The 25,039-nt window shown below is 41.8% G+C and overlaps 1 protein-coding gene across 4 annotated transcripts in view; it reads right to left on the bottom strand.

Moving 5' to 3' along the window:
• The window catches only part of MCTP2 (multiple C2 and transmembrane domain containing 2), a 139,500-nt gene that overhangs the window by 81,061 nt on the left and 33,400 nt on the right, over nucleotides 1-25,039 (bottom strand). For all 4 annotated transcript variants that reach the window (XM_019619532.2, XM_019619534.2, XM_031555341.1 and 1 more), the window contains exons 2-5: nucleotides 15,390-15,493; nucleotides 14,067-14,594; nucleotides 9,936-9,995; nucleotides 8,737-8,845 (exon numbers count right to left, since the gene is read on the bottom strand). In XM_019619532.2, the coding sequence (XP_019475077.1) occupies nucleotides 8,737-8,845; nucleotides 9,936-9,995; nucleotides 14,067-14,585 (688 nt within the window). In that variant the 5' untranslated portion in view covers nucleotides 14,586-14,594; nucleotides 15,390-15,493. The remainder of the gene's footprint in view (nucleotides 1-8,736; nucleotides 8,846-9,935; nucleotides 9,996-14,066; nucleotides 14,595-15,389; nucleotides 15,494-25,039) is intronic.

The raw sequence follows: 25,039 nt of genomic DNA, 5'->3' as shown, positions 1-25,039 counted from the left end.
AAAAAAAAAAAAAAGAGGAAGTGAGATATGGAAAATATTGAACTAGATGGTTGATTTAGTAAGGCACACAGACTACAAAAACTCACAATTGCCAATAAGTGAAAGAATAAAATTGAGGTGCAACATCATTTACAATTAACCGATCCCAAGTGCTGCTTATCTGTAATGTTCAATATTGTCTGCACTGTACTTTACATTTAGAATTCCATTTCCCTGCTAACAGTTCCATATCAGCTAACCCAACAGATGCATCCACACCGGGCACTGCATGCTGCCAGTGCAGCCACCACCACAAACACTTCATTTCAAGGTGCTGCTGCCGGCACAACTTCAGACTTCACAGCTTCAAAAATAATCTGAATGCGTCCTCCCAGGTCACCAAAGAGCTCCGGTGATGAATGAGAAGATATGATCAATGCTATGTGAAGAAAGATGCAGACTTGAGAAAAAACAGCTAAGCAACAGCATCTGTTTTGGCACTCGGGAACATAGTGGGCATGGTGGGGACGAGTGGATGGTTGGACTTGATGATCTTAGTGGGCTTTTCCAACCCTAATGATCCTATCTGGATTCTATCTGGAAACAAATAGTAAATACCAAGAAGAATGGTATGTCTGGGAATATACAGAGTTATTTTTAAGAATTCTAGAAAGTTTGTATTCTGTTTTCACTTCAAAAGTGATGAATCACAGAGTCCTGTCTAGTTCTGCACCTAAGGGGTGTTTCATTCACACAAGGAAAATACTGATTGGATTTCAAATACTACCCACAAACGATTCTTTTTTTAAATAGCAATTGGTGAAATCAACTGTTTTGTTAGGAAAAACGTCACATACAAATACAAATTTCTTTTCCTTCTCCTCTGAGAGAGAGGATAATAATAAAGGGCTGATCTAAAGGCCAGGGAAGTCAGAGGTCAGCTTCTCATTGGTTTTAGTGGGTTAGGAGTAAACCTTCCACTAGGATACCTATCAAAACTATGATTGAAGTCCCACATAAAGCACACGGCTTAAAAACAGCGCGCTTTACACAATAAATGGAAATAGTAAGATAAAACTCAGCTCCGCTATGTGGGTAATGGCCCTCAGAGGATTTACGGGTTGAGCAATGACATCATTGAGCTCTGGGGTGTTAGTTTCTCCCAGCTCCAAAGATCCCAACTCCGTTCTGCTTTAAAAGGAAAAGAAAGGATGGGTAGGAAGAAACTGCACGCTCAAAAACAATAACAGTAATAATGACGTCCAGAACCTATCCTGTGCACAAAATAGTAACCAGCTTAGATAAGGAAAGCAGTTGATGAAATTAAAGCATGAATAGGATTGAAGGAGGTCTATGGCTGTAACTCAACTGGTTTTGGCACAGAAAACCCATGAGAGAGGGCAAAGCCTAAAAGAGAAAAAGAGGAGCTGGAGAAAGCAAACAGCCAGCAAGTTCAGTATCTGCCAGCACGAAACTCCAAGCCCTTTCTCCAAGGATGGGAAGCAAGAGGACCATATCTAAGTAAGCATCCTAATGGCATTATTGCTCTGAAAGCTTTCCAGATCATTAATAAAGGGAAATAAAAAGAGGGGGAAGGGCTGCCTGGTGCTGTTCATGTGAATTAGGCTTTAGTAATCTTTCTTTTTATAAATATACACGTAAGAGGAAAAAGAATACATACCAATATATATATATATATAAAACAGTGGGGGAAAAAGCTATAATAAAAAAGAGGCCTTTAATTAAATAAGATTGCCACACTGGGATCAGGCCTTCATGCTTGTCAGCTTACTCTCAAAATAAACATCTCAAACCCGGGCCTCAGTGGTGTCACTTACTCCGGCAAGGCACACTGGGTAATCCCTCGCTATCTTGACAGCTACATAATGTTCAAACTGTTTCACGGGTGAATGGCGGCACTTGCGCAAAAGAAAATATTAATGCCTGGAATTAATAGAAAAAGGGATGATGGCTTACAAAAGCCAAACAAGGGAAAGGTGTCAAGTTAGTGCGGTGTTAATTGTTAGGGAAAATAATTGTGAGCGGGCATGGGTTTCGGCAGCGCTTGGCTGTCGGGCTGTCAGAGGGGTAACATCTCAACTAGGCAGGCAGGGAGCGGGGCCAGCAGTGCGGGAGAGCGGCTCTGACACCCTACAAATGACAGAATGGCACCTCTGTGCCAGCAGGCAGATGGAACTCAACCTCTGAGGTGGCAGCTGGACACGTACCGGGGCTCGGTGGCATTTCCTTGGGCTCATCGAGTTAGGCAGCAAGGATGGATGGAGTGGGTAAGGCACTGCAGCCCCTTCTGAGGCTTTCAAGGTTTCCCTAGCATCGTGTTGGCAATGCTGCTGTGTGTCCCTGGGTCACTGCACTTACTTCTGGTGGTTTTTAAGATGCCCCCAGATTGCTTTCAGGCGTTCAGCACAGGCTAAAAGGAGACAGGGGATGAAAAACGGGGCAGGTGGGGTAGCCATACCTGATGGGATGAATAGCACAGGCTGCAAATTATTGTTAACTGCAGCTGAGTTCAAGGTTTGAAGCCTTCTGGATTCAAGATCAGACAGACGATTGCATCTATTAAATGCTATTAATTAGGAACAATCTACAGGCTAGCCAAACAGTAAAGCTTTTCAAACCAGTGAATGGTGATTTAAGATATGAACTGATATAAACTGATCTAAAAGGAGGATGTTTTAGCTTTCTATTAGACAAAACAAGGTGTTCAAGAATACTCTGAAGAAGCCAGGCCATTAAAAAAAGTGAGCCCCCAGCAAAGACAACCAAAACAGTTAGCAGAAAAAAAAAAAGGATGACTTCCAAACAACAACCAGCTGATCATTCTATCAGCTAGACCTATTTTTGCACAAGAACATATCAAAAGGGATGCTCACCTCCATTCTTTTGCCTCTCTTGTCTCCCACTACCACTACAAAGACACAAGTGCAGGCACAGCGAGCCCCAGCTAAAACCTCTGCAAACTCAGTGAGCCAAAGTGGCTGAGACACGGCAGCAGGACAAGGTGCAGCAGCACAAGAAACTGTTAATGGCGTTTTTAAATGGATACTGCTGCCCTCTAGCAGCCAGCAAGAGATGTGCCACATCAGCCATATTCACAGTATACACGCTTGATTCATAATTAGAAAAAAATAACACCAGATCCCATATGATTTCAAACCACATTCCATTTTACAGGAGCAAATTTACTGGAAATACAGCATATGAAACAAGTTTTGTTACATAAATAAAAAAGTTACCACTTACTTGCATTAAAATCCTGAAAGCTCAAAGCAAAAACAGTGTGAAACATAACCCAGACCATTTCAAGTTTTGGTTAAAATCCTACATTTGCATCTTCAGAAGGAAATGAAAGATTTATTTTATATGCACATAAAGAATAGATTTCTTATAATCTTCCTAGAAATAGAATTACTGGAGTTATTTATAACAAGTAGTAAAAGACATTTTATAATGGAACACACTTCTTAAATATCCTTGTAGTGAAATAGCTGAGATCAAGGCTTAAAGGGGAAATCGGGAAGAAAAAAGAAACAAAAACCACGTAATCTGAGAGCAGGAAATCCAGGTAATTTTGGAAAGTTTTGTGCACAGCAAATTTTAAGCGACCAGACAGAAAAGAAACATTTCTTGAAAACAAGCATCACCAGTACGCTTTAGGGGAAAATAAACCAAAAAACTCAACAGCATACGAGAAGAATGCATGCAGATCTGTACGTGAAGGAAAAAAAAATAAGGTAAAATTAAGGATATTTCCAAATGATAGTTAAAAAAAAAATCCTTGCAGAAACTGGATTCAGCACAGCAGCACCAACCACTGCAGCACGAGCTGCTGTATGCAGAGCCATGCAGAACCCAGCAAACATCAAAAATAAGTACTGAAGCCATTCAAATCCGCAGCGTTTGTAAATTAGTCATGATTAAGCCTTTCAAAAAGAAGTGTGAAAAGTTGCCTAATACATCTGAATAATTAATAAATCTGAAGAGCTAATGATCTAATTGCAGATACCCTGAAAACAGAGAGAATTTAAATTAATCAGTGTGTTTGCAGGGAGTGATTCAGCCTAATTGCTCTGAGTATTTGCTTTCCAAACAATGGATTTATTCTGTGCAAGCCGACAAACCCCCAAGTCTTGTTTGTGCAAAGCCATCCACAGCACTGCCACCACCGCAGAGCTGGGCAGGAGACAGCCCAGAGCAATGGCTGGTGCAGGTGTACAGCAGGTGCGTTGGTGCTTAAAGAAGGAAGCGTGTGCTATCCTGTCCCCTTTTCTCTCCATTTTCTTTCTTACAGTCCCTTTAGGTCCTGTGAGGCTGCTCTCAGGTCTCCCCAGAGCCTTCCTCTCCCCCCCAGGCTGCACAGCCCCATCTCTCAGCCTGTCCTCATAGGGAACGTGTTCCACCCCTTGGGTCATTTTTGTGGCCTTCCTCTGGATGAACTCCACAGGTCCATCTCTCTCCTGTACTGAGGACTCCATGTGAGGTCTCACAGCAGAGAAGAAGGGCAGAATCACCTCCCTTCCCTGCTGGCCACGTTGCTTTGGATGAAGCCTAGGATACATTTGGCTTTCCGGGCTGTGAGGGCACAGTGCTATCTCATGCCTGCCCTCTGAGCAGGGATGATGGGATGCAGACAGCAAGCAGACAGCCCCTTCTGCACTCCTGCACTGCTCCCTCTGTGCAGTCCTCACACACACTTCCCGCATTCTACTGTCTGGATCACGAAAGGAAAGAAACGATAACAAAACCGAAGCGTAGCAGCAGGAAACGATGAGAGGAAGAAATACGAAAGGACTGCTAGGGTACAAAGAACTTGTAAAAATCTAGAAAATGCAAGACTGTGCAGAAAAGAGAGGAAAAAAGTCTGTCGGAGCAATGCAACTAAGGAAAAAGAATAAAGAGAACCACAGACAACTCATCAGCTGACATCACATCCAAGAAATGTATTTCTCATAACCACAGCGTGTAACAGAAGTAAACATACCCTTCCAAGCCTGAAAGTATGGAATTTAGAAACATGAGGAGCTTCTCACCCTTAAATGCACTCAAAACTATCTGTTTTTTTCCTCAAAGTAGTACAGTGGAATTGTCAATAGAAGGAAGGCAAGACCTCCCTGCAGCTGTGGCACCATCTTGCTGCTCGTTGTCACAGTGAAGCTGTCCTGTGGAGCTGGTTGGCTGTACAGATAGTAACAGGCACAGTCAGAGCATCCCAGGGCCAGAAGAGACTGTGACATTTCAGAATTTGTTAGACCAAATCACACAAACATCAGGCATCCCTCTGCCAAAGGAAAGTGGAGGAACAAGAAGAAACAGGCTCCACCTCCTCCCAGTTCAAAGCACACAGAGCTGGAAGTCGTGAGCTTCACAGAAATGCACTCAAGAGGCCATAAAGCCACCAAACACACAACAAACTAGCAATATTTGGAACTGGTGGCTTAGAGTGCTTAATATTTTATCAAAGCCAAATAAAACGTACAGTAATTTTCACTCCTGCAGAACTCAGCAGTGTTGCCCAGATATGCACATTTCAATAATAAAATGCATTTTGCTTTCTTACTATTTACAGTATTGAAACTACACAAGTCACAAACTCCTCACCATTACTATTACATTACTGGGTTATTAGTAACAAGAACACTGTACATAGTGCACAAAAAGCAAAATGTTGGCATTGGGTTGGTATCCACACACATTCACAGTGTTTGGTTCATTAGTTGCAGTCATAAATATGGGAGGACCCACGCAATCTGCCATCAGGCACCGTGTACACACAGGGGATGTGATTGCCACTCTCCAAGCACACCTTCCTGTCTGCTTAGGCAGTCTCTAGTATATGGCCATGCTGGCCATGGTGGCCTGTATCCCAAGAAGCATAATTGAGAAGCACATAAACCAGATTCCCAGCAAGCTGGTGGTCAGTGAGCCCCTAGGAGAGGACACTGCAACACTGATCAGGAGAGGGATATATTTGAAGCATCTCTCAATTTTCTACCGAATCAAGATCCTGCTCTATAGATCTTTCCTCCCTTGGCTTGGATACATAAAGACACAGACAGCTGAAAAACAATGGGAGAGGCAAAAGGTAAAGAAAAAAGCAGCATGGAGTAGAAGTTAACAGATAATATTATGAAGGTAAATAAAGAGTGAGAAAAATCTGGCAAAGTGAAACCAAAGGAAATGCATCCCTAAAAGAGTTGTACGCAGTGAGTGAGAGTTCAGATGAGTATCTGCAAGGTTTAGGAGAAGTGAAGTCATACCAGTCTTAGAGCAGAACCATTCCTCACCTTCACACAGCCAGGTGCAATTACTTCCTTCATTACAAACGTGTAACAAATCAACTCAGGGAAAGATACGAATTTGCTGAGAAGAACCAGGACTATCCAGCAACAGCTGTTTCCAATGGCAGAAAGATATTTTCTCTGTCAAACACCTTAGCTGAATACATACCTACACACATGTATTGAAGTGCACAACGCAACTGAAGCCTCCGCTTCCTCTCCCTGCCCTGAGGCTGCAGACAAGGCAGCAAACAGGCAGCAGAGGGCAGCAGGGACACACGGAGAGGCTTCTGCTCCTCATGCAAGCCCCTGAGCCTCAGCAGGAGCTGTTCAGGGAGCTGCCAGGGAGTTAACATCGAGGGGAAAACTGCAGGTGTGAGAGCAGGGTAGGGCAGCACACAAGTGCAGTTTTCTTTGAGCAAACGCAAAGCTTTCCTGAAACGTACATCAGTGGATTTGATTGTTGCTCAAAGTCTTTTTTCCCCCCCAAAGCAATTGCTGTTATTGCTATGACTAAAACCAAAAATGCAGGAAATCTACAAAACTGATCTAAGCTGAAGATGCTGGTAATACACTCTTCATTCAGGTTCTGTGGTTTATATGACAACTTTCTGTCCTTTCGTTTCCATCACTGATCGCTTACCACCAAGTATGTCCACTGTATGTGAGCAAGCACTGCTGAACTCCTACTCACGAAGCCTGACATCCCTGCTACCTACCTGAGCATTTTTGCAGTTGTTCACACAGTGTTGACCAGAGGATGTTCAAACCCCCAGTACCCACACTAAAAACACATGACCAACAACACAGCATTTACCCACTGCAGAGTTCCAGAGAACTCTGCTGCACAATTAAAAAAAAAAAAAAACGTGGTGAAGAGGGTTTGAAATCATCACACAGCTGCGTCAGACAGCTTTGCTTGGTTAGATCTGGGGGGTTTCCTGTTCTCAAAACATGAATGAGCACGATTTGGCCTCCAGTCCTGGCTCCACAGCCAGACTGCTGGATGCACTGGCTGCAGGCAGCGTGTTCCTATAGTCAAACTATTGGAGTGGGATATTACACCCCAGCTCAGCAGCCATATCCCGAGTCACGGTGAGGGAAAGAAGGGAAGTTGCATTCTCCCAGCCCACAAGTTTTCTGAGGTTTCCTCATGTTGGCTTTGCTCATCTCTCCAACAACTTCCCACTTATAAAAACACACTGCAAAACCACAGCAGCTGGAGCTCAGACCTAAATATCTCACAAAGATCCTGAGTAACCAGTAGGACAGCACAGATCTATTTGGATGTGCATCGGGCATCACCAGTAAGTTTTCCTGAAGAGGCCACTAACATGACTGTGCCTGAAGAATAATTACTGAGTCACTATTTCCTGCTCACCCCAATGTCCATTTAAAGAAAATTAAAAAAGCAGGAATTTTACTGAATTATTTACCACCTGACAGTCTTCTAAATGAACAGTCATCTGCCACAAAAGTGACAGACCCAAATTGATTTTTCCCCTTGATTATGCTGTTTCACCATTGTACAAAGCTTTGTTAAAACATCTGCACTCTTACACAGGAAACCACAGCCAAAAGAAAACTGTGTTCTGTCTTCCACAGAAATCCTCCTCTACTGGAATTGCTCATTTATAGTATCTTTTCTGTAGAAACAGCTGGATGTGTTCTGGCTTGTGAGGCTTGCTAGTAAAACTGATGAACTGCTATGCTGTCAGGAAGTACGTGCTTCTGTCTGAAGAGTGATGATCTTAATCTAAGTATTCATTCGCTCCCTCCAAAAGCTGGAAGCTAGGAGGGAAAATGTAGCATATGCTTGGCCGACAGTTACTGTTTGGTGAAGACATGGAAAAAGTTAACTGAGATAACAGAAGATGGAAATCCCAAAAGCAAGCACCCATATGAGGTTAATTAACCCACACAGATTCTTCCAGATGCAAACCTTCACAAGTCTATGGCTAGTTCAAGCTTATTTCCTTTAAACCTGTATGAATAAACCCTATTCCTTCATCTCAAATTGCAGCTGACATTAGACGGGGGGTAGATTTGGTTTACACCCCTATTCTCACAGTTACCCTTTCACTAAAATCTTCACAGATAACCCAAAAAGCACTCCTAGAGCGTGCTAATTCATTTATCACATTCCAAAATTTTTACTTTTTTAAGCTTAATTAGAACTTCTCAAGATTAATGACTGCAGGTGCTAATTCCAACAAGGGAGGGGTTTTGCAGCTGCACAACCGGGCAGCAGGAGCAGCAAACACAGGGCAGCTCCCTCCCCTGTGTATATAAGGTGGACAAACCCAGGTGTTGAGTGCTCTGATCTGGACAGAAGTCAACGGCTTGTTGCATCAGAGATAAGAAAAGAAGCTGACGGTGCAAAGTGCAGCCAAACTCAAGTCAGGGAAAGCAGAGTGGTGCAACTCTTAAAAGGAAGCAGATGAAAGGTGTGGCTCACCGCAGCGATCTCTGATAACCAGGTTCCGGCCTTCTTTCAGGTGGATGGTCAGCAGGTAAGCAAAGGGGCTGGGCAGGTGGCTCAAACAATCACTTCCTTCCTCTGCACCCTAAAATGAACAGAGAAATCAATCCCTGCTGCACGTCTCACCAGGCAGACACGCGGACAGAACAGGTGTTCTCACAGACCTTCTTTCACTGGGGAAACCTTCACAGTGCACTTGTCAGAAGGAGGAATAAAGATGTTTTTCTGAGACTTTGTTTCATTATGTAAATAGCTCAGTATCACTGTCAGATAAACTCACAAAGCCAAGAGTAACACGAGGAGGATTACACCTGAAAATGGGTTGTAGCAGTAAACATCATAAATGCATGAACAGGATTTCCAAATCCTAGCAACTTCATGCATTTTATTTTTCTAGCTGCCTCTTCCTTGCACATTCACAATCAGGTAATGAACTTGTGAGGATGTGCACACTTCATAAAGTTACTGAGCAGGCTTATTTTTTTTTTATTACAGTTCTAAAAGATACAAAAGCAGCACTGGGCAATGCTTCTTATGAAGTTTTGCCATAGCAAACTCAGTAATTCTTGTTCAGAGTTGCTGCCAGTGTTACATCCCACGTCACCACCACCACCCATCTGGCATGTTTGGTGAAATCAGCCAGTGGACAGTTTCTGGGGAGGTTAACAGAGAACAAACACGAAGAAATTCATTCAGAAACAGCAAATACATTTCATGTGACGAGCACGCGTCACAGCTGTCAATGCCTCTTCGTACTATCATAAAACTGTCATCTATTTCTTAAACCCTACATCCACGTTAAGGTATTTGAAGTCTTTACTGTGATGCTGTTTATTACTGGGATACTGGTTGAGTATTTAAGCCGATGCTTTCATCAGTTATTCACTGCAACGCAGAAACTATAGAATACTTCATAAAATTACAGAACACTCTACTTAGAATATTTGTGTCTTGCACTGCCACAACAAATACCCTCAAAACACCACACTGGAAAAATCTACAGAAGACTTCACCTGCTGGTTTTGTTTTGGGGCTTGTTTGGCTGTTGTGTTCTGTTGGATTTTTTTGGTATGGTTTCCTGTTTATTTTTCATCTGTAAGAAGCAAAGCAGCAAAGGACCTGAACCCAAAAATATTTGTTTCCATTGAACAGTCTGACCAGGTTAAAGGACTTACCATCTGATCATCAAACATTTGAGAAGATACTGACGACTCTAAATCCATTCCTCCACATTCCTATAAAAAAAAAGTACAAAGAATTAGACAACAGTAACACAAGGATCAAGAAAATTCTCCTAGTATCCCTCAAGTCTTAATATTAGTAAAGAAAACCCTCGTAACCATTTAAATTATTTGTTAAAACATATTTATACTTCTGCACACAGGCTACCAAATAATTTAGATGGGAATTTTTTTTGCTTGTTTTACAGTGATTGCACACTTAATGTGATCTTCAGTGTGATCTAAAAATTAAGTGCTTGCTTCTAGCAATTGGAAGAAGCTCTCTACAGTAGAACACTGTGCTTCCAGTGTTGAAAGTCCTTACTACAAACTCCTGATGCCTGAGGGTTACTGCATCTGGTGACTCACCAGTTGAAGTTGCAATGCTGACCCATATTCCTGGACAGAATTTTATTCGTTCAATCTCCAAATTTCCTCTGTAAGACGAAATAGGAAAAATTCCAGAAGTGGTGGCAGCAGCAAAGATATCCTGGGGCTGGACAGTGGGTGTTTCTCTCACATTACTATCATTTTTCTTTAATTGCCAGTAAGTTAGGGTCTAAGAGATGTTTTCTGCAAAATCCCCTTTGTGTGTTTTGATTTAGAACCCTCTAAACTTCTGGTTTATACTCAGTAACTCAGCTATATACATATACAACATGTGTAACTCCAAGGGATGGAAAGACCATGAAAATATTAATCGTAATAACAATAAATAGTCAAAGGGAAAGGGAAAAAAAGATGCTGGATGTGTACTTCCCCACATTCTATAGTAACTGGAAGGCTCAAACGATTGTTATTAGAGCACATTAGAGGAAGTCAAACATTTCCTCCTAAAACTGACTCACACAAAAACTTGAAGCTATGGTGGGATGGTGTCTAGACTGCTTGGACACACAAGGGCTTCACTCCATAGTAAGGACACCACTGATGCTATTTTGACTACCAGGACAGTCTACCATTGTCACTTACATTGAAGAGGACCTACGTGCATGGGCAACTCTTTGGTTTAATACAGGGCAGTCACATTCAAATTCAAATGGCAGTCCATTCAAATACAGGAATTTACTGTAAAAACAACCACTTCACTCTACAGAAATGCACACAACGTGGAATTTGATCCTCATGTGAAAATGCTATTGCGTGCAGTGTGGCAGCATCCACATGTCTCTGATGAGAGCTGCATTGTGTTGAGCAGTATACAAAGAAAAACAGAACCAGCTTCTGCATCACACATAAAACCAAGATATATTGACATGCTAAAATAAATACAAGCTTCTAGGTAATTATTCTTCCCCTGTCCCCGAATACATACATTACGTATCAGGAAGCACAATACTTCTGTACTGCAAGTAAAATTTTACTCGCATGACAGACGAAATTTAACATTACGATTCCCATAGTAATCATAACTTGGCCACCTTGCAAAAACACATTAGAAGTAGGAAAATTATTATCATAAAGAGCAGCAGAAGAGTTTCCTTGCACAACAGAGCTGAGTTACAGCTGCTAGGGGAACCCTAACTTGGAACATTCTGACTAGTATGCATAAAATCTCACTTGTGTGCATTAAACCAAGTACTTCTACAGTAATCTTTGGCTTCACAGGAATCCCCTACAGGCACCATCATTGGCACTGATAATACTTTCGCTTCACAGCTTGTTCTGCATTGAATTAATACAGAATCAAAAATATATTTTTTTCATTTTATCTTCATATAGTGTAAAGTGCTATTATTCTAGGTAGCTGATTGCAATAACATCACTGAATAGAGATGAAAGTTCAGCTGCAAATATATCCCTGAAATCTTGATTTTAATTAACCACAAAGACAACTGTGAACTTAAATATGAGCAAATGAGGCCACATTCACAAAGTCGGTCATAGTCCCAAACCTGTCTGTGTACAAAAGTAAAACAGAAGCACACGCATGAATACATATAAATATATCATGCTTTTCTCCTGACTGGGCTACAATCTTTACCATCTCTTGTTTGGTGTGGAAGAATGATTCAAAACACAAGTTCATCAAGTGCATCAGTGGGCGGACAGGGCTTGGGGTTGCTAGTGACACACAGCAAGTGTTACAAGATGAAGAAATGGTGATGCACCACCACAGGCAGAAAGTGTCCTTAGAAGTGCCATCATCTCATCTGCAACCTGAGCAAATGAGGCAGGGGTTAAAGGCAACGTCAGTAACTCCTTCATCCTTCCAATTTGTCTAACTTGCTGCAACAGGGGATAAAGTAAATCTCCTAGCAAATGAATATGTGGTGCGTGTAGGAGAGCCTTTACTGACGATGGAACACTCCATGCACTGACAGCTCCGTGCTGAGCATTTAGAAGACTGAAAACCACAACCCACACTGAGCTCGTGCGTGAGGCTCAGGAAGTATCTCATGCAATTGGGTGACCAAAGGAAACCAGGAAATGAGTAGGTAGCATGTGACAAGCAATTCAGGGGGAAAAAAGCTCAACCTACATCTTTGCTTTTTTTAGTTTGTTTTGTTCCAGGGATCTGCCTTCCTTTTGATTTACACCTCGCCACTCAGTGAAGGCTGCTCACAAAAGAATGAGTTGATTGTTGTGCTCTCTACAGCAACCTCAACTAGTAGGTATGCAACATGCTGTTTCAACCTGAGGCACACAGAGCACAGATTTTGCGCCTGTTCAGTCATGTAGAAGAGCTAAACACAAAAAGATTGACTTCAGTATTCCTTATCTGTTTCTACATCCACTTGCTTCATCCTGCCACTTGTTATTTAGAAATAATCTTCTTCTGCATTTAAAAGTTGTTACTGGAGGCAGAATACAGGAAGAAAGGTAGTGTATTCGCATAGTTTCATACCTAACCATTGCTCTAAGTATTAAAATGTTTATATACACAAACACACACACATACACTGGGATTGATTTTAATGCTACAGAGAATAAGACAGATTGCTCTGCATCTGGAGGAAACTCATCTTGAAGTTAATCTATTCCATCACTACACAATTGCCACCTTCTGCTGAAGTACTTAGCTCGCCCAAAGTCAAGCAGATTTTGGGATTACTTTTGGCACTGCTGCAAATACACTCAATGAATATTAGCTCAGAATCTGTTGGTCTATAACAGCAGAAAAGGATTGCAGATACCACTAGAATAACCCGGAAACAAACTCCTAAAATGACACCACGTCCATAGCCTCCAGCCAGCTGTATATGCTGATTAACCCGAGATCCTACTATTTCAGATGTGGTACAGCAAAGAAATGTAGAATATCCCGAGACAGAAAGGACCCATAGGGGTCACTGAGTCCAACTCCTAGAAATAAAGTAATATACTATTTTAGCTAGTTTTAATGTAGACCACAGAAAGCCAACAAGTTTAAAATTTAGTAACTAGAAGCATAGTTACTCATGGGCTACGTTGCATCACAGCAGGCTAGTGATAGCTCTGCTTCAATAGGAATGCACAGACCTTTGAGATGCAAAACAAGTGGTTTTCTACCAGCAAAGATCACTTTTCCTGTAGTAGCAATGACCATAATTTTGAATTCAGAGCTCAAAAGGTAAATTTGCCTGTGAAATCAACAATCTCAAAGGAGAGCTTTACCACACAATATGTCTTTCATTTTTGCATCTCAGATGACAAAAGCTGCCATCCCAGTGACAGTTAAACTATGGGAAAATGGCCTAGGAACATAGCTCATAATCTAACCTTTCTAGTGATAACTCAATTGGAAGAGATACATTTCCACAACACAAACAAAACAAATTTTGGCTAAAATGTCTCAGACAACAATCATGCACCTGCAGATTCCCCATTTGAGGTTCAGGCAGGATTTATTGTCTCAGGACAACTTAGACGTGGATCCTCCAGTTTCAGAGGCACTGTCACAGAAGCACTGACCACAAAGGTGGTGAGAAAAAGATGTTAATTTCTTTTGCTGACAGAATAGTTATCTGAATATCACGGTTGGTTTACGCTCTTTCTTTTTTCCTCACTCATTCCTGGCACAGGGCACCCTTCTCCATCCCTTTATAATCCACTCAAATAAGCCCCACGGTGGCAGCTCAGTCTGGCTAATTCCAAGCCCCTCACCTCCATCATCTCGTTTGCCAGCTCAGTGCTCAGGTGGGCTCTCTGCAGCAGCTCCAAGAGGTCATTGCTGGACGGCCGCTTGCCCTCGGACACAGGGCCGTCTGCCATAGGCACATCCAAGTGGGCCACAGCTGGCTCTGTGCACGCAGCTGAAGGCTGCAGCCACGGCCAGCCCTCTCCCTCTGGCCTCATCGATGAGTTCCTTCTTTTCAGAGACACCATAGGCCTGGGGGCACCACGGGGGTAGCCACTGGACAGCATCTGAGTGCTTGAATACGTTGTTTCTTCTTCGGTGAGAGTCTCCACCTCCAGCATGTCAGGCACCGACACGCTGAGGCGTCGGTCCAGGGAGCGGATCTTGCTCACCACCATCTTGCTCGACCTCTTCTTCGTCTTCCTCACACTTAAGTTTTGCAGGAACGGCCTCGTTCTCTGCTTCAGGGATCCCCAGACAGATGGTTTCTCCAAGTCCATGGCTGCACATGGAACCTCAGCAATGCCTCTGGTACAAAGCAGCATCAGTGATTCCTGGGGATGATTAAAAAGAATGTAGGAAGAAGGCAAGTCAATCACGAGAACGAAACAGCAGTTGAAGATTATGATTCATGTTGCATCATCTTAAAACTTTCAGTCATTTTTCTAAGCAGTAAAAAGAAAGCATGCCACAAAGTATTAGTGCTTCCCAATGAAATCTGGTAGGTAGGTTTAATTGTTGAGGGGGAAAACAGAACAAGTAATTAATCCTACACTAAAATGCAACGTCTGTTCTCTGTTTTATGACTGTTATGAGGAAATACTGTTTCAATTATTCTGCCAAGTGCTAACTGGCAAAAATTGGTGATTTAACCCATTTAAAATCGTTTCTAAACAAAACTTACCGATGGGAGTTAAATCAAAATAACACTAGCACACAAAAAAAGGTAGCAAAGCTGGCATTGCAGTTTCTGATGACGATTTTCCAGGCTATGCACATCTGCTTTGCAACTTCTTAAGCTATGAGAGTTCTGACATGACTTACGGGTGGATAAGTGCAACACAAACATCAGCTCCACAAAATAAGGGACTGAGGCAGAAGAGTCTCCTGATATAACTTCAGAAAGTCCAAGTAAGACCTCAAAATATTCCCTTTTGTTAACACGTTCTCAATGGAAGTCGCCTCTGCAGAAGTAATATTCCTCATAAAGAAGGCAGTTGAGAGAAAATAAGGACAGAAACAAACAGAAGGAATTAAAGATTTTGAAAAACTGCTGGTGGACTCATCTCTCATCTCTACCTGCAACAGTGATGGGTGACAAGAAAAGATTCAAACCAAAAATCACTCACCAAATCTGCATTGTAATGCAAAGGTCAAACAGATGCCTCTGTGCACAGGAATATCCTCATGGACAGGGTCTTTCGTGGCTGATAGATGAACAACCATCCTTATTCTGAAAAGCAGAAAGTCAAATCATCATCCAAACTCATTAAGAAAAAAGCTAATGAAACCTTCAAGATTCGCTCTTTTACAGTCTCTGATGACACATGTAACACAGCTTACTTCACATACCTGCATCAATAGCAATGTATACTCATTCACTTCATGATTGCTGCTTCCAAAGCCCACAGTACATTTAAATACACACAGTTGAACAAATTGCACAGTTTACCAAAATTAACTTAATCCACTATTATCCTGATTGCTAAGGAAAACGTCAGAACGATCAGAAAACAGAAATACAACTGTGCATAAACCTAGATAGAGAAACCACGGTCTGCTCACTAAGACATGTACTCTCACATTTCATTAATTTGAAGGTTGCATTATTAACTAATTTAAATTATGTTATGACTATCCTCACCATACTTGCGATGTCTGAGCATCTACAAAAAATTCTTTTCCTGCACTGTTATGCAACCAAAACTATACAATCATCATAGAATTATACAACCCCTCCTGCCTCCATCTGCGTTGCTATACTGAAGCTCCCATCCATGCACTTGCTACAGAATAGTTATATTCAATATAAAAATAATAAGTTATTACAGCATTACATGCATTCAACTCATCGGTATCAGATTTTGTCCATACAGGAGTGTGTGCTGGCATACATATATTGGCTAAACACAGTATTTTCATCTCTAGCTCCTGCAATCAGGCCCAGTATCAAAGCGCACATGGACAAACTGGAATTATTTTTTCCTCACAGCATCTCTGAGAAGCAAAACCAATGCTGAAGCACTCAGATCCCCATGCAAGCTCACTGGAGACTTGGCTTAATTTGCCCACCTTAGCTGACAGCTTTCTCTTTCTTCCCTCTTTAAATAAAAAACTCATAAAGCAGTTACAGGTCTTCTTGGTAGATTTTATCACATAAGAGGAATCATCAGGCCAAACTTTTGCACAAAACATTATGAAACACTACTGCTGGAACTCATTTAAACAACTCCTTTAATGCCAGCACTCCCCAACTTGTTTGTCTACATGCACAAAACCTGCCAAAGAGAATTCAGCGTAAATAAAGGCAGGACCCAGCTCGCAACACTCACCTCCCAAGGCTCTTGCTGCTTCCTATTCCCTTCCTGTTGTTCTCCGCCCTACTCAATTTGACGACCCACTGCTATGGTTTTTACTCTGTTTGCTTAGAGACCTTGTTTCCTAGCAGCACTCCAGTTCCTGTAAGTTTTACGCGGTTCCATACTTCTAGGTTTTTTTCTTGCTACAAAAGTCCACTCAGCAAGGATGGCACACAGGGACCACACAGTATGAGTCCCACTTGTATTCAACCCACCATGAGCAAATTATTCCTCAAGGCAGACAACCACAGTGAAGGGAAAAAAAAAAAAGAAAATTAAGAGAAAAAACATAAGTTTTTGGTTTTTTTTCCAGGACAGCAGCAAAGATGCTCCAGCATCTGCCACCAAGCAGTGCTGGCAGTATTTGCTGTGTAAGGAAAGCACAGGGATGCCTGAAGTGAGGCCAGAGAAGCTGTTTAGCCCAGCCCTGCACTGCCAAGAGGTTTGGCCATATTCCACCCCTGAATCCACACACCCACACTCCTGCTGCAACTGGCACTTTCATTTTATAAATGCTGTCATGACAAGCAAATTAATCCAAATGACTGCTGTAAAACACAAATGAAGAAATTATTTTGCAACAGCAAGTGTCCTGGTTTTAGAAAAAAAGCACAAATACAATCTGAAGTGCAAATTCAGTCTGACATCTGCCAGATGCTGCAGACTGGCACTTTTTTCACTTCTCCACTTCATGCAGAAAAAAATAAGAAAAAAAAAAAACAACAAACAAAACCACCCCAGAAATTCATTCCCCAGAGAGAACAGGGCAAAGTGAGGGATGGGGACCTCCACACAACCCAACCTGGTACTGGATCCATGCCCAAAAAGCACACACTGACTTGCACAACTATTGCTTCTATTGAACATGGGATTGCATTGCTAATAAATCCAGTCCATCCTCTCTTCCTCCATCAGTTTTCCTCTATTCTTCTTTCCCACACTGAGCAGCATCAATAAAAAACAGATTCTTTAGAGAAAAATTGCCCATTTCTTGTAAAAGCACATTCTCCATGTCAACATGTTGCTCACTCACGTACTCCTTATCTGCCATAGGCCAGAAGCTTTTCCTTTTCCTTCCACTGTCTCAGAAGCTCAGTGCCAAGCTTATCTCCAAATATCCCCTAAGCACCCACGGGGAGGCTCTAAGTCAGCCTCTATTCCTTCCTTGTATCAGTGGCACATTGTACCAAAAAGCTGCAAACAATGATCATTCAGGGAGAAACATTTCCTGTTATCAATGTTAACTTGGTTGTTTTTAATTGAATGGCTCCTTGCTCTTATGCAAGAAAAAACAGATTAAAAAAAAAAAATCTTTTTAGCCTATCTTCTACAGCATATTCTGTACTATGCTGCTAAATCTCAGAGGCTCAGAGCAATCTATATATTTTAATCCCTTCCTTCATAGAGACCACTCCGGACTGCACCTGTCATTTTTATTACATCTTGTTCTTTTGCTTCATCATCTTCTCTTTTGGGGGCAATGGGGACTAGGAAAAAGAAAAGATTAATGACACAACAACTGGTAACAGCACATCATCTGACTGATGTAATGAGTATTTCTAGCTGTTTATCTTCCCTTAAGTACCTTCTGATCACAGTCCTTCAGTTTACTTTTTCCTTTTTTTAAATAATGTGTTTTGCTCCCTCTCCCAGTAGCACACACTACTTATTCCCTTAAGTAGTTACAATATTCAGAGAGAAAGCATTCTTTAGATATTCTAACAGAAGGCTCCAAGAGAGATTCCAAAAGTTATTGAAAATATAGAGAAATCGTCCTGTACTTCCGCTTCACTTACAGCCCTGTCAGGAAGCCAGAATTGGGACACAAAACCAAACTGGTTTACATACTGGAAGTCACAGCACGTTCCTGCTCTTCTCCTTAAGTAACGACACTCCACACATCCAAAATGCACAACGTTCATTGAAACACCCCTGAAACACTCCCTGCCAAAGCCCTTAAGATGCGCCCTCAAAGCCAGCAGATAGATCTGAGCGCAGCCAAGCATGCCACCACCACAACCTCCACAAATCTGGGAGTCATTGTGCACAGTTGACTTCCCCAGTTAAAGCCAAAAAGCTGGGTCAGTCTGCGTGCCATTAATCTTCACAACGCATGGGTCAATCAGTGTGTTTTCAGCTGAAACTAAATGCTAGCCAACATTTAGACCCTCAGTAGCTGAAAACAGCAACACGTGTTAGAAGCTGTTAGGAAGATGTTCTTCAGCTGCCTACATCTTACCATATGTTCACACTGGATAATAACTAATGCAACTCCCTTGCTATATAATCTCTGTTGATTCTGACATAGAGTGCTCACCCCAAACTCTGCCTGCCTGGCAGGCACTGCCATGAAAGCTAACATTACATGATTTACAAAGCTAATCACAGTTTTCCTACGAATGCTGGTAACCAGAAATTAAACTATTTCTCCCTGAGGAGGAAAAAAAGAAAAAAAAGAGATGAGGAAAACAGCTCTCTGCTGGCTAAACAACAACTGTCTGCTCCGGACTGTTATTCCAGTAAAGTGCCTGAGTCCTGTATGAACCATTACAACCAAGAGCAGAATCATTTCAGAGAAAGAAACCTATGCTTTCTTCTTTGCAGTGCCTCCTTTTGGTTGCTTCTTTGGAAATGCACTACTTAACCATAAGCATCGACTGCCATAGAGATAAGAAAATATTTATCTGTACATCTAAACAAAGACACAAAACATCTGCACATCCAAGCAAAGCCAGAGCTTTGTTCAGAGCTACCGGTATCTCCTGGAACACTCCAAACTCAGCACCAGTTACACCCATGCTTAAAACATTTAAAATAAAACCGCATAGATCACCATGGACAAGATATCTCTTGGGTTATCAAGAACTTCAAGCATTGGGCTTCTTCTGCAGAGAAAAACAAGTCCAGAACAGAAATCTGATCTAGGTGGGCTTGAGGCCATTCACCTGAGGTGACCACACAAACTAGCAAGGGTCACTGAATTAGAAACTTACATGACAATATACAACAAGTGAGACAGATCTTTCTTCCTGCATCCATGCCCTGCAGTGCAGGGTAAATACCTAAGCTTAAGTTTGCGACAGCACCAGAAGTCTAATCTCGGTCTGATTCTGCACAGGCTAATTACCCTGGGGAAATCAGTATCAGAATTATTTTTAGTACTAACAAGCATCAAAGGCAGCACACTGCTAAAGTGTAGCTAACATCTCCACTGCACAGGCAGTTTGCTGCAGAAGTAGGGTCAGGTCTTGGCCAGCTCCCAAATCTTGCCACTGTGTTTGGATTCAGGTTTTCCTTTCAGGGCCTCAGATAATGCAAGTCCACCCATGTCAATTCTGTGCTACTGTTACAGATTCGTTGGCAAAGCATACCAGGGTGCAGAATTATTTAAAAATATGACCTGATGATGCCAAATTCACGCTTCACAGAAGACAATTTTGTTATCTGAATGCTTGAATGGAAATAAGATAACCAAAGGAAACCAACTTACTCTCTTGATACAAGGAAGAATCCTACAGGTTTTGTTGCAGAAGGACAGAGAACTAAAGGAAAATGCTAAGCTTAAGAAGAATGTTTGATCTGTGCAATCAAGGGATCTTGAATAAAATTCTCCTTAATTATGGTTATTGGTTTTTTTGTCGTACCTCGATCCTCCTCAGATCCCACAGGGTTTTCAGGCTCCAGGTGCCCGGATCCCATGCCTGGCTTTTCATTTCTGAATTTGCTCAAACAAGATGACTCCATCTTACCAAAAATCATGAAACGAGCACGTTTCTTCCTCCATTTTTGACATGAAAGGAACAAGAATGTTCCAACTCCTTTGCACAATCTGCAGAGCTTTCATCTGAGCATTTACGAGCAGACAGTCAGTAGAAGTAACAGACCCATCAGCTGCTTCAAGCACCTTAATATAGTACCTGATAGTGAAAGCTGCTGAAGAAAAAACCCGCACCTGACTGCAGTTGTATAAGTACTGCTTTCAGTTTGTTTCTGCCTATTCTGAAACCAAAGAAAAATGATGAGTATGTATGCGGGGAAATGAAGAAGGAAGTGCTTGGCTGCATTTTTCTAAAAATATTTCACAATTTCCTTTCACTCTTTCGACTTCCTTCAAAATATTTTCAGTTGTAATTGTACCTGTACATGCCAGAAGGCCTCTTCCCATCTAATTCGCAGGACTGCACTAAGGTGCTACAATCAGATACGTTCTTTATAATGTCATTCCCCACCAAGCAACACACCTCCCTCCAGGGACACCTGGGCACGAAGCTCTGCCTCCTGCAGCCATGCATCACAGGAGGGGCTGTGCACATCAAACCACACCCCAAGCAAAATCCCGGTATGCTGCCCCTCAAAGGCACTGTGCCACGTGCAGAGATCGGGCCAGCAAGCAGAATGTTTCTTTAACACTGGGTTCTCTAACTTGCCACATTGGTTCCAATCACACCCCTGGAGATGTGGTACATGGAGCAGAGCACATCCAGGAGTATGAGAAGAGGGATGAGCAGCAAGGGGAAGGAGTGATGTGAGAAGTCAGCAGGTACTGGTAAAGTGACATCTAGAATACAGAGAAAAATGGAAAGCCTGCTATGGCTCACATGAGGATCAGTACAAGAGAAGAAAGGCAGCACCACGTGTTCCAGCAGCTCCAGAGGGAATTCAGGCCTGCACTCTCATCCCTCACTCTCTCCTTCAAGCCGATTGCCTCCTTCGTAACAAGAGGTATATTTTTGTAACAAGAGGTTCACAGAAATAGATCATCCCTTTCCATAACTCACGGGGAAAACAAACCTAGGAAGGAAACTGGAGACTCATTTCCAAAGGAGGCCCAGTAAGGCAGCGCCTTTTACAAGCACTGAAGTATCTTTTTAAAAAAAAAAAGTTTGTGTTTATATGCAAATCACTTGTGTGTGTTCCCTAAATAACTACCATTACTGTCAAACCACTTCTGAAGAGTCAGTGGCTACAGAGAAGAGATCTATTAAAAGCTCTGCACAATCCTGTAATGGCAATTTACCAAAGGGGCATAAACTCAACACCTTCTATCAGAAGAAAGGGCCTGATGCTAGCTTGGTAAGAACTACCAGCCTTTATACAGCAAATCCTTGCATCTAGGTATACTGCATCAGGCATTGCCACTGGGAAAGGTGAGACTGGAAAAGCTGCAGAGAATGAATCCTCCAGGAAGCTTTTGGTGAAAGGAAACGTTTGAGGCTTTCAGTACCACTTCTCGCGCTGTCACGCACCCCAGAAACAACGTGTGACCACATAACAGCACAGAGACGATGACGGATGGTCACCACACCACAAGTGAAATGGAGAACCTAGAATCTCACGGAAGTTTAAACCAAGAATAAAACAAATATCTCGCGTTCAGCAAAGCAGTCGTCCGATCCTTCATGCAGAGGGAGCTCATTCACAGCCACAATAAATATGTTTCTGACCTCCATATGATAAATCTCAGACAAGTGTTTTTGGAGGGACACAAAACAATTCTCTCACTGACGTGTTTTTCTAGGGCAGCATTGCTGGAAAGCCCAATTCTCAGCTACCAAGAAATTAAGCTTGAGCATAGAGAACTACTGCACATTTATGCCCATGTTACAGTCACGATCATTTAAGTGGAAAGCTAATACCTGAACAGTTTATAGAGCTTCATAATTTGGCTCAGCTACACCAAAATTCAACTCTGAAAGACCCTGAGATAAGAAACTAAGGAAAATAATAAGACAGGAGAAGAAAATTATTAGGGAAAGATTCCTGGAAATACGCACATTTGAAAGCCTTGTTTTGGCATTCCTTGGCCATAAGGTAGCAAGGATACAGTGCACCTGTTGGTAAGTTCAGAAGAAAATTGTATCAGCAATGCTATGCTTCTAAAAATGACAGTAACTTAGATAATAAGAGTAAGCCATAAGGAGCATTGCTAACTTCCTAAATATATGCTGCAATACATTTAATTTGGTTAAAATGTGGAAAAGAGCTATAATATAAACTAACCACTAATGCCAAGAAAATTTCTCTTGCTTACGCTAGCCTGGCTTCTGGGTAAGAAGTAGGACAGGATGGAGAAGTGAGCACATGCATCAGGATGCCTTCATTCTCGAGTGAAGGAGCTTCAACCTGCTTATTTATACCTGCGGCCCTGGGGAATGGATTCATCCTCAACAGACAGTAATATCTTACTTTAAATATGAAAAAGCAAAAGCACGTAACTGAAACCTGTCACACCATTCCTCCAAGTGATGTGGCAGTCAGATGTTCAGCATGCAACTGGCAGAATAAACCTAATGACTCCTTTAAACTTCTTCTTTCTTTATTGTACAGACTAAGCTTATGCCAGCATAGGTCTCTCTAACCACTCGTCATTTCTCACAGAAATGAAACTTGAGGTTTATCTTTCCATGCACCATTTGAGTTTTCAGCCTCCAGGAACAAGAAATTGCAACTTATCTCTTGGTTCTGTTACAGCCCAATTTTCCCATTGAGAAGACCAGACAAAGTTAGTAAATTTAACTCTCATTTGTTAGCAATCACATACTGACCCTACCCAAGTCTACACACCAGTTTTTCACTTTGCTAAAGCTAAAGCCCTTACAGACTGACACCAATCTCAGGAAAACCACAAGCTACAGTTCCAGTAACTATTAGAAGATCGAATAAAAAGATAAAAAAATGAAATATATGGGTTTGCAGCAACTTAATGCAAGGATGAAGTGAACCATTCAGGGTTTTAGCTGCAAAAGTTCATGGAGCCTCAACACTACAGTGAAGTGTTAATTCTGGTGCACCCCAGTAAGTGACTTGAACAGAAAAGCTACCCAAAACACGAAGACTGTTTGTATCAGGTAACTTAAAAACTCACTTTTAGATCTTCTAAGATAGTTCATTTATATGACAAAACCCCCTGAAGAGCTTTGATGTTGCACATCTTTGTCCTCCCTGCAGCTAGCTGCAGGCACTGCATTCTGTCAGAATTAGGCTCACTGACATTACACTGTCATTCTGGTCATTCAATCTGATGTCACTGGCAATTTTCTTCACTGTTCTTTGTTCTAAACTCAGAATTTTCCAAAATATTCTGTCCTGTCTAGGACTGTCTGAAGAGCACCTTTATAAGCACTGTCCATTCTCGCTGAACGCCATCAGGGTGATTACCTCATCTGTTGGCCTAAGACACCTAAACATCAGCAGAACAGTATTTGGAATACTTTTATTCAAGAACCAGAGTTTGATGGATTTTAACCCATTTCAGTGACATTAGATTGACTGAAGAACACAAACCCCAGGTTTGGAGAGCTTCTCACGTCCCCATGCTGTACCCAGGTGAAGGACCCAAAGAGACAGATTTATGTCCAGACCAACTCACTCATCTGAAAAATTCCAAGCAATTTATACAGCACTTAAAAACACCATAGGACTTGACTCATCCAAGGTAAATTCACCAGGTGAGGTGGGGCAAATTTTGTTGAAATTGAAATGTCTTCCCTTCAGCATGCCTGCAGCACCTTTCTCACGCTGCCCAATTGCTCATTTGCTCACATCATTACCACAGGGCGTTTCTAATTCTCCTTCCACGTATATTCAGCTACAGGCAGGAGATTTCAGAGCAGATCAAACCAACCAGTCCACTGTTCATCACCATGTCCCGTTCACACGTTCTACTAAATTTTAATTGCCTAAATTAATATCACCTACCCTACAATTAACGAACAAAAAGCAAAGTTGATGAATCAATGCTATTTACTTCTGACAAATGCTAACCAAAAGCTGCTTTAATACAGCTAGCATCATTACAAAACGTCCTATTCCTCTTTGTAGATTACAACCACTTAGAGCTCATAAACAGTTTTTGCACCAGCTGTCAATAAAAACCTTTTAAAGATGCAGTAATTCTTTTAGAGGATTTAAGAGCTATCCAGATTCCATTTACCTGTGCCTAACAAATAGAGGCAAGAGGCGGTGATTCGACAAGTGTCCCGAAATGGGAACTGCCTGCAGTTACCTAAATAGATTAAGAGGTTTTCTGGTTCTGCACTTAAGTAGATGAATGCTTGATCTTTCATTTGATTAGTATCAAAGACCAGATAGATATTTTTTTGCTAAATGTGACTATGAGACATCCAGTATTGTTTAGCGGATGTTAAAAACAGGAATCCTTCCTGAATCAGAAGAAGCAGGCTCCAATCCAAAACTCTCACGTCCTCACCTAGCACGTATTAAGCTTTGTGTATCAAATTATAGTTTTATGAAGTTAAACATAACGCAGCCACTTACACAGAATCACACCCCAACCACAACTGTACCATCACAATTACCGCTATTTGAGTAGGGAATAGGGAGTTAGAATATAAACGCACAATCAGTTCTGAGAAATCCACTAGCATAAGAGATCAAGTATTTGTATTTAAAAAAAAAAA

This window comes from Meleagris gallopavo, chromosome 12, assembly GCF_000146605.3.
Source record: "Meleagris gallopavo isolate NT-WF06-2002-E0010 breed Aviagen turkey brand Nicholas breeding stock chromosome 12, Turkey_5.1, whole genome shotgun sequence".
In the NCBI taxonomy this organism is placed as follows: Eukaryota; Metazoa; Chordata; class Aves; order Galliformes; family Phasianidae; genus Meleagris; species Meleagris gallopavo.
Note: the sequence above shows the minus strand (reverse complement) of the source record. Positions and strands in the feature narration are given on the sequence as shown.